The sequence below is a fragment of the Fusarium mangiferae genome (assembly GCF_900044065.1).
Source record: "Fusarium mangiferae strain MRC7560 genome assembly, contig: FMAN_scaffold006, whole genome shotgun sequence".
Taxonomy (NCBI): domain Eukaryota; kingdom Fungi; phylum Ascomycota; class Sordariomycetes; order Hypocreales; family Nectriaceae; genus Fusarium; species Fusarium mangiferae.
Genome location: NW_024573926.1, coordinates 13,036 through 23,305, shown reverse-complemented (window position 1 = coordinate 23,305; position 10,270 = coordinate 13,036). Strand labels below are relative to the sequence as shown.

The following is a 10,270-nucleotide window of genomic DNA, read 5'->3' as shown; positions in this document are numbered from 1 at the left end:
TTCTGTCTAGTTTCAATCCTTAGGTAAACGCCTGACTCCTTCATGATGCATCTAACCGATCTCCTGTATACCTTTGGACCACATACCGTTATGAGATGTCACAAAGAGCCCAAAAAGGATCAGAGAAGTGTGATGTCGAACTAACCAGGAGATGAAAGACAGAAACCGGCCAATAAGTTAATGCTTCTTTCAAACCGAGTACCCCAGCATTGAGCGATCTGGAAAGAGGATAATATTGGCTAAGCGCACAACCTCAGCCTCAGCGCGAGAAATCGATGATGTGCTTGTAAGGCTCTTGGTGTCTCCGTCTCCCTCCATCTCAACATCCTCATCGGCCTTAGACTTGCACTTTTCCGAGGGTGGTGATCCGGAGCGAGTGCCTGCAACTTCCCATGGCGCAAGACCCATGGCCTGCAATGAAGAGGGACCTCCGACTTCGGCAATTTCCTTTTCACCAGGTCGCGTTTCGGCGTCCTCTTCAACAATCCCTCTTCCCGTGGAATCAAAGTCTGGGCCGGGATGGCCCCTCTGGAATGCCTTCCTTTGACGTGCAAGATAGAGTGCATTTGTTTGCGTGAGCGGGGCTGCCGGAATGTACACGAGCATGCTGACTTCACTCTTGCTTCCACTGGGTGTTTTGAGACCATAGTTGTTACTGGAGAGGTAGTATGGAAGGTCAGGGTGCCAGAATATGTAGTCTCCAGGCTGAAGAGTTGGTAAAGTAATCATGCTATTTCGTAGATGTAGATGTGGGTGCCAGGTTTCAGTGATTCTTTGTGCGTGCCCCGGGACAGCTCCATGAATGATGGAATCAGGCTCAGTTTGCAGCTTCCAATTCTCGGGAGCAAGATATGCCTCCCATTCAGGCCCGGTGCGATTCTCTGGTGGAGGATTCTTGGTTGTGAAAAAGGGCCGGAGGAGGTAGTAAGCTGTTGCAAGCTTGGGGGACGGCAAGAGGCGAACCATGCCGGGTTCGACAGTGGAAAGTGCCAAGATGCCCTGAAACATGCGGAAGATAGTGCAGGCACCGTAGCCATTGTAAAGGTCAGTCGTAACAGAAGTGCGACTGGTACATTTCCAAGGATCGTAGTCTTCCCATTGGCCATGAAAGATATGGTTGTAGGTACCGGCACGTTGATAACCGTCGGGCTCCCAGCGCTCCAAGGACCCGTTGTCAACTTGTGCTGTGATGCCTGCAGATGATTGTAATGCCTGAATCCAATCGTCGGCGGATTGTGGCGGCTCGAGCGGCGGCACATTTAGACTGTTGGACTGGTTCTCTCCATTTCCGTGTACGCGTATGCGATCGACATAGGTGATAGGGAGTCTTGTGACAAGCTGATCATCTGGATTGGTCTCCCACAGGCTCATCATAAATCGTTGGGCGCTGAGGACATTGGGGTGCGCTCTCGAGCGGACTTGAGCTGGTGTCCAAAAGAAGTCGAAACAGGCTGGATCATGCTGCTGGAGTGCCTTGATGTGGCGTTTGCTATCGAGATAGTCGACTGTTTCGCGGACTGCAGTATCCGTGTCTGCTCTTGGTACAACCTTGCGGACGACGCCGACACCGTAGCGCCTCAGATCATGTCCAAAGCGCGCAGTCTGAACAGAATCATCTAGGTCGCCAAACTCAATTGAAGGAATGAGGTGAGCCCCAAGGTCTTCTATATGACTGACCTCTTTACGAAGTGCAGTAATGAGGCGACCCCAACTAGCTTCGAGCTCAGCTTCGTGGCCACTGATGAGGTTGCGCTTGATGCGGGCGAAGCGCGAGGGCAGAGCAATTGGCTCCGGGCCCCAAAAGGAAATCACGGGAGCATCTTTGTCCATAGAAGAGGCGGTGCTAAGGGTCGGTGTTGTTCCATTTGTTTTGGGCTTTTGTGGCAGCGAGGAGAGACCATTCGATTTTAGCGAGGGGAGAGCTGTTGTCGTCGTGCTTGACTGGCTACCCGCCATTGTGCCGGCGATGTTAGCAGCTAGTGCGGCGGTAAGCTTTGCCTCGTAGGATAATCTTGCACTCTCCGTAGCAGCAGCATTCACAAGCGACGCTGCGATTGGTGCTGAAAGAGAAGAGCGATGGCGAGACTTGGTGACGCGACCGGTTTGTATGAAGTTGAGGTTATTGGGACTGTTGTTAGAAGCAATAGCAGGAGCAGCGACAGCAGTATTGGCAGCGTTGTGAAGGGATGCGCCTGATAGTGAGCCTGAGCTGGAGCTGGAGCCGGAGCTGGAGGGGTTTGAACGACCAAGGCGGGAGCGGGAAAGAGCAGCTCTGACCTGTTGACCTGCCACATCAGCGCCTTTTCTAGGCGGCAACTGCACCCCTTCTGGCCCTCCTCCTCCTCCTCCCTCCCAGACCTCCCGCTCTCCTCTTCCATCTCCTCCTCCACCTTCCGCCGCTATAACTGTTTCGACCCTTGTTACCGGTCCCATGGTTGCAGCATCCCACTTCTCTTGGGCCTCCCTAAGGCTTTTCTGTTGTTTCGCCTCACGTGCGCCTTTGTGATCTACATCGTGGAACTGGCCATCTTCTTCTGAGATGTGACCATCGTATGGTTTTCCATATGCAACTCCTCCAAGTCCGTGTGTAAGACCGTCCCCGACAGCTACAGCCGCCACTGCTGCTGCTGCTCCTATTGCAGAGGCTAGTCCTTGGGCGTTGTCCAATATGGGCGTGGTGACTTCATCTTCACACGTTGTTGGTGGTAAGTCGATTGTTGGTGTAGCCATTTTTCTAGCCTCGAATCGCGTCTTGAAGTTGGGGATTTCGGGCAGCCGATTGAAGGCTCTTGGGATCGGTTATCTATCGCGTCTGCTTGTTAATGCTTTAAAAACACAATGAAAACCCTTCTGCAACCTGAATATCTCAGCCATAGGGACACAGCAATCCGTCAGATGGTTTTATGCATCAAAGTGCGAAGATTCGAGAACAGAGCGAAACCAACAAATGCGCCTGTTGCTATTCAGCTTGCACTGCTTCTTCTATAAACCTCACTCAAAACGAAGGTATGGCCCCTACCGATCGAGACCTCTTTAGCAGGCGGCTGGCCGGACCGGGGCTCTGCTAAGGCCATCTCAACTGTCGTTCCGGAAGATAATCTATGTTATCCCCATGGAGGAGTAGAGGATCCTCGACCGAGGGACCCTGCACAACCGCGCAACGGCCGACGTGGATGGATCTCACAGACACGTTTCGGCCCTGTCATCCGTCGAACCACCCACTCCACGCTCAACGCTCCGTCCCGAAACCCCGGACATACCCCACACTTTTCTTTTTGGAGCAGCTGATGGATGCACGGCTCCACGGGCCATAACCCGTCTAAATGGATACCAGTGCACCCGCTGAGAAAAGTCAGGTAACAAAGTGAGTTGTGGGAATGGTCATCAGCTGGCCACCCGAGACCCGACAAGACACAATATGCATAATAATAACGCGCAATGCTATATCGATCTTGTGGCATCTTGCCACTGCTTATTATCACCTTATCTCTGCCGCTGAGAACACATCCAAGATTGAATGTCCTGCATCGCGCTTCGGGTCCCCCGATTGGTGCTGGAACATCGACGCATATCGAACTTTCGTTTCATCATGGAAATATGATCTAGCATTCCGGGCCTTACGAGACACATTAAACTGAGCGATCCGGGTGGTTTAGTAGTGGAAAGTCGCCGGCCCGCTGTGCCTGTTTTACTGACCCGTCGCGGCAAAATATGAATTGGTCAAGAAGCTGGGCCAAGGCCCTCATCGGGGAAATACGACCCGACACCGGCACAAACGATTGGAAGAACAACGGCAAATCGGGCCACAAGCCCCTGAGAGTCTTATTTGGTAAACGAACTTCAAATTTTCCTAACTACCCAAGGTATGTCATACTCGCTGCGATAATGCAATCATACGCTAATCATTTAATCATACAGATGTCCAAAAACAGTGATCCCCCCCGTTTACCCCCACGAGCAGATATTTGAGATATTGCTCGAAGATGCTTACAGTCGGGAGTGCTTGGGCTTCCAGCCCTCCTCTTGAGCAATGAGCTCGGCAGCTCGCTCACCAACAGCCAGCACGGTCACCATGGGGTTGATTGTTGGCATCTCAGGGAAGATACCAGCATCAACAATGCGGAGCTTGCTGATTCCACGAACCTTGAGCTCGGGGTCGACAACAGCCATCTCATCGCGCTCAACGTCACCCATCTTGGTGGTACCGGCAGGGTGGTAGACTGTGTGGGCAACTCGGCGAGCATATTCGCTTATCTCCTCATCCGTTTGGATCTTAGGACCAGGGGCAACTTCTCCCTTGAGCCAGTCCTTGAAGGGGCTCTGCTGCGCAATCTTTCGGGCAGCCTTGATGCCGTGGACCAGGGTGGCAGCGTCGTAGCCCTCGGGGTCAGTAAAGTATCGGAAATCGAGAGCAGGCTTGACAGTGGGGTCGGCTGAAGTCAAGTAGATGCGGCCACGTGAGCGAGGACGGGGAATGTTGGGTGTCATGCAGAAGGCGTAACCGTCCTTGATGATGGGATACCCTAGACGCTCTGTGTTAAGGTGGAAAGGAATCTGGTAACAGTGCATCATGACATCAGCGGCATCGCCGTCGTTACCAGCAGCGTTCTTAGGCTCTCGTCGCAGGAAAATACCAGCATCGGAATCCATGGTGGTCTGATTGGCAGGGACGGGCTTGTTGAGCTCCCACATAATAATGGTCTCGGGGTGGTCTAGGAGATTCTCGCCTACACCTGGAATATCCTTGACAACAGGAATCTTCAGGTCCTCAAGCTGGCCCTTAGGCCCAATACCAGAGTGAAGGAGTAGTCTAGGGGTATCGACAGCACCAGCAGACAAGATGATCTCCTTGCGGGCATTAAGAGTATGCTTCTCGCCTGACTTGAGAGTGACATTGATGCCAGTGGCAACGTCATTTTCGACGATGACCTTTGAAACATGGGCCTCGGTGAGGACGGTCAAGTTAGGTCGTCTCTCATCGCCACGAAGGATAGGGTGGATATAGGCGACGGAAGCACTGCTGCGGTGGCCAGTGTCAGGATTGTAAGAGACAGAGAAGAAACCAGCACCCTGGGTCAGCTGTCCCTTCTCGGAGATCTCGTGATTGAAGTCGTGGATGATGGGGATGCCCATGGCCTCGGAGCAGGCCTTGACCCAGTCCTTGGTGAGCTGGTTACGATGACGGGGGTGAACGGGGTTCAGCTGGTTGCGCAAGTTGTCAACGTTACGCATAACGGTCTCGAAGTCCCAGCCCTTACAGCCCTTGGCGACCCAACGATCCATGTCGTGGCGGAAGGGGCGGAAGGAGATGAGAGTGTTGTGAGAGGAGCATCCACCGAGGACCTTTGCACGTGAGTGTCGGATGTGGCTGTTGCCATTGGGCTGCTCAGTTGTGGGATAATCATAGTCGAGGTCACCACCAAGGAGAGATAGCCACTCGCGAAGGTTCAGGACATTGTTGAGACCAAAGTCTGAAGGGCCAGCCTCAATCATAAGAACCTTGCGCTCAGGAAGGTAGGAGGATAGGCGGGAAGCCAGAACACATCCAGCCGTACCACCACCTACGATGATATAGTCGTAGGCGGAGCTGGCAGAAGCGGGAAGATACTCAGTAGTCATGTTGGAGAAGTTGAGCGAGGGAAAAGTTGAACACAATATTCAATGGAGGGATGGGTAAAGATCTTGCACGTGTCTCAGTAGTTTTGACTCCAGGGGTATCAATGAATGGGGTTGAGGGAGAAGTGAGGAAGAAAAACGATTTGAAGTCCAGGAGAGAGAGAGAGCTCTTGTACTTGAGCATCGAGACAGTCAAGATCTTTTTGAAATGGACGGACATCAGCTCAAAGTGGGGTCTTGGATCATGGAAGGGCCCTTGGAAGCATCGTACAGTGCGGATGAATTCTCGCTACTGGTCTCCAGCCTCGACTCCATGTAGTGTTCTGACTGCTCCAAGTACCCTTTGGTGGTCAGTAAGGAGTTCTAATTGGCCAGAGCTACCAACATCGAGCAAGGCTGGTGGGTGGATCAAGACTCCAAGACGGGCGGCGGCGGCGGCAAGAGCTAACCAGGGAGAGAACCGGTTGAAGCATCTAGCAAGCCACGAACCTAGCAAGAGCGGGGCCTTGGCGGGGGTCTGAACGGCAAAAAGCTCTTCACCGACTCCGGGAATCTTTTTTTCGGTGTTACCGAAGTTTTGAATATCTAAAGCCAGTGCTCCAAACTTGCATGACGTTGACGGCTTCGTTATCAGTCAGTTGGTTGATATCTTTGTAGATAATGGAAGTGACAGGGGAGAGTAGCTGAGAGTTAGACCAGAACTCACCATTGTGAAAAGGCTCGATTTCTTGCAATCAAGTCGCTGGGGGGCCTGTCTGCGATGTCCCTGCTTCACTCTTTATCATGCTACTAACACATGCAAAGACATTGCTTGGTTTGCCCTGGCCGCTGCAACCGCACCAAGAACGTTGGTTGACGCGGCGACTGTTTGATACCTGTTCGGTGTTGAACGGTGGTTGTGGGGCCGTCTGACGGCGAAAAGATGGAGTCCAAGGAACTCCGCTGGCCGGATCCGGTTCCACGAAGCCTCCGAAGGAAATATTGTACTCAAGATTGATTTCTGGTTGGGCAATATGGCGAATCAGTTTCCATATGCTCAATAAGAAATGGAATAATTATTCGCCAAGTCAGCTCCATGTTTGGAATTTACAGTCGGCCTATGGACTGCCAGACGAAAGCTGCTGATATGATATCGCGAACTGGCTGGACCGGTTAACCGGCCATGTCGGTGTTTGATTACGAGGCTTGAAACACGGTAACACGGCGCAGGGTCGCCGCTCTCCGCAGTGGATGTGTCGAGTGCTGAGTTGATGTGTGTGATTGTAGGATTCCTGATGTACAGGAAATACCTGTTCGGGGTTCGCGTGCTGTGCTATCTCGCTTCATCCAGACCACATTGGATAATCTGCAGGGACAGTGTCTTGCACCACTGGAACTCCATATTGCCATGTGCCGTGGAGGATGCCAAGTTTGAAATGTTGCTTAGCATACTGATCAGGTAAAGCGTGGTTGGGGTACCTGGCCGTCAGATCGATAATCTCCAAGATCGTTTTTTGGGATGTGGTAATTGGACAGTGCGCCCCCGCCGAGATGGCAAATCCCTTCTTTTTTTGCTTTTCTTGATTCCAATTTTTTCAGTGCTTGACTTTTCTGCCGTTGAAACCCGCTCGAATTATTGGCAGAACAATCGTGTGTGCAAGAGCTGGACTGTTAAGCAAATTCGCCCGCCTTGGATGATAGCGCTATCTATCCATTGTTATGAAACAACATTCAAGCGCCTTGCTTTATTCATAGTTCAACAACGGTCAAGAGTTTGGGCGGCTGGATGTAGGTAGAGCTCTAGGGGTGGCAGGTGGACACCTCGAAGCTCAGCAATGACGTTGGCGTGTCCACTCTTGTGCTTCCCCTCGACCAGCCACTCAAGCTTGGCGTTCTTCGGCATTGTCAAGACTGGGATTCTGTAGCTGGGCTGAGGACTGGGCACGATGCAAGGCTGCCTAGATGATGAGAAAACAGGACTTTTTTGCAGTGACTTGCACCAGAGATTGTCTCCAGCATTTTTGTCGGAGCGAGGCGGGGCTGGGGGGTCCAGTCTTCCAAGCCTTCCGGGCTGTCCTGTTATTCATCAGCCCGCACGCATGTATGTACTGCAGCACGGGGATTCACGCATCTATTGGTTGGACAACTTATCAATTGCAAATGGAGCCGTTTTACCCCTTCTTCCTCAGGTTCATTATCTTTCGCCAAGTGAGAGTGGTCTGATAATATGCGGCTTTATTCCAATAGCGCTGAGCCGCTACTCTCCGCATTGATGCAACGCTGAGGCGTTCAAGGCACTCTCTCACGATGAATGGCCGTCGACCTGTTCTCGCAACTGACAGACTCTCCGTATCTCTTCAGATCTGCTCGAGTCATGATGGGTGTAATCCTTCCCCAGGTCTGCTGATCTCACCACGTCACAGACTAGGGCTTCACAGCCGAAAATCGCTATCAGTTCCGTTTGAGACTTGTCTCTGAATGACCATAGCTTGGTAAATTGAGTTCTTGCTCGTGTTGCTTGCCATTGAATGTTGGCTGCATGGTTGATACTTTGGCTGGGCTCTAACTGGATGGCCAATCCCACTGTGACGGCACAGTATAGCTTGGCCCCACGTCATTGTATCTTGCTAGAAGAGGAAGGTACCCGGCATCAGTCAATTGTGGGGCAATGGCCATTCCGTCTTGACGGTACTCCGTACTTCATACTGATTGATCCTCACAAGCTTTACATATTAAGGTAGGATACCTTAACTTACTTACAGCCAGCTCCCCACATGTAACCAGCAGAGCATCTTCTCTCAGATCATTCTGAATACCGACCTACTATCTATCTATCTATTTGCCTGTTGTGTGTTGTCCTTTGCCTTATTCAATCTCCCTCTACATGCCCTGTTGCATGCTCCCTCTTCGATCATACCAACCAAGTTACAATGACTTTCTCATCTGAGATTCACACTTTCCACTCAGGTCGCCCACAGCCTGAGTCCTCTTCAAAGACCAACACCTTTGTGTCCGTCGATCCAAGCAATGCAAAGCCGCTCGCTACTATCTACACTACCACCCCAGAACAGCTCAACTCAACCATTGCGGCGGCCCAGGCCGCTTTTCCAGCATGGTCACAAACCCCAGCACCTCGCCGAGCTGCCATTCTTCTCAAGGCAGCCGCTATACTTCGCGAGCGCAATGACGAACTTGCGCTGACCGAGACCCTTGATACTGGCAAGCCTTGGTCGGAAACATCAACCGTTGACGTTGCAACTGGAGCTGACGTTCTCGAGTATTACGCCCATATCGCTGCTGGCAGCTTTCCTGGTCAAAACACTCGTCTTCGTCCTGACGCTTTCGTTCTCACTACCCATGAGCCCTTGGGCGTTTGTGCCGGTATTGGTGCATGGAACTATCCCATTCAGATTGCTCTCTGGAAGTCGGCTCCATGTTTGGCTGCTGGCAATTGTATGGTGTACAAGCCAAGTGAAGTCACTCCCCTGCATGCCCAGACACTCGCCCAGATCTACATCGAGGCCGGTGTCCCTCCTGGTGTCTTCAATGTTGTCTACGGTGACGGTATCGCCGTTGGAGCCCCTCTTGTCGCCCACAACGATATTGCCAAAGTCAGCTTCACTGGTCAAGTTAGCACAGGCAGCAAAGTTGCCAGCCAAGCTGTGAAAGACATGAAGGGTGTCACCATGGAACTGGGTGGCAAGAGCCCGCTTGTTATTCTTCCTGATGCCGACATCGAGGAAGCAGCCGACACTGCCATGGTAGCCAACTTTTTCTCGACCGGACAGGTGTGTACCAATGGCACCCGTGTCTTTGTCCCTGACACTCTGTTGAGCCAGGTTGAGCAAGCTATCGTGCAGCGATGTCGCGAGGGAATTCGCATGGGTCTGCCACAAAACGGGGAAACCAACTTCGGACCCATGGTCAGCGCCGCGCAGCAAGAGAAGGTCAAGATGTACATCCAACATGGACGTACAGTTGATAAGGCAAAGGTTCTTTTCGACGGCTCGGAGGAGCCTAGTATGGCACAACCAACTTCTGATGGTTTCTGGGTTCACCCTGTTGTTTTCACAAATTGCACTGACAGCATGCGCGTTGTCAAGGAAGAGATCTTCGGCCCAGTCATGTGTATCATGCCATATAGCACCCAAGGACGCCCTCGACAAGAATGGGTGTCAGAGCTCATTGCCCGGGCTAATGATACCCCCATGGGTCTTGCTGCTGGTGTTGTGTCATCTGATGTGGGACTGGCGCATGAAGTTGTGCAGAAGCTTGACGCTGGGATTACTTGGATTAACACATGGGGTGAGTCACCAGCCGAGATGCCTGTAGGTGGTTGGAAAATGAGTGGAATAGGACTGGAAAATGGTCATGAGGGGATAGCTGCCTATATGAGGACCAAGAGCACACTGGTACAACTTGGCAAGGGTGCTTGTAAGGGTGTATTTTCAAAGCTATAAAATAATATCTTTAATTTAAATTATAGCTTCTTTATTAATATTACTTAATTTAAAGGTTTTTATAAATTAAAAATTAAAATATATTTATAATAATATAATAATAGTATAATAATAAAGTTAATTTAATTATAAAGTAAAGAAATTTAAATAAATATATAAAGATTAATATATAAATAGACTTTAATATTATTAAAAAGTTAAAATATCTCTATAAT

General features: G+C 51.1%; 3 protein-coding genes across 3 annotated transcripts; 1 reads left to right on the top strand and 2 right to left on the bottom strand.

Moving 5' to 3' along the window:
- Positions 1–189: 189 nt before the first annotated feature.
- FMAN_02773 (uncharacterized protein) lies at positions 190–2,730 on the bottom strand (the record flags this gene model as incomplete). Its single annotated transcript, XM_041831505.1, has 1 exon — positions 190–2,730. The coding sequence occupies one exon, from the start codon at positions 2,728–2,730 to the stop codon at positions 190–192; it is 2,541 nt and encodes an 846-aa protein (XP_041682062.1).
- A 1,257-nt stretch (positions 2,731–3,987) lies between these two features.
- Positions 3,988–5,619, bottom strand: FMAN_02772 (uncharacterized protein; the record flags this gene model as incomplete). Its single annotated transcript, XM_041831504.1, has 1 exon — positions 3,988–5,619. One exon carries the CDS (start codon positions 5,617–5,619, stop codon positions 3,988–3,990), a length of 1,632 nt encoding a protein of 543 aa, XP_041682061.1.
- A 2,906-nt stretch (positions 5,620–8,525) lies between these two features.
- FMAN_02771 (uncharacterized protein) lies at positions 8,526–10,055 on the top strand (the record flags this gene model as incomplete). Its single annotated transcript, XM_041831503.1, has 1 exon — positions 8,526–10,055. The coding sequence occupies one exon, from the start codon at positions 8,526–8,528 to the stop codon at positions 10,053–10,055; it is 1,530 nt and encodes a 509-aa protein (XP_041682060.1).
- Positions 10,056–10,270: the final 215 nt, after the last annotated feature.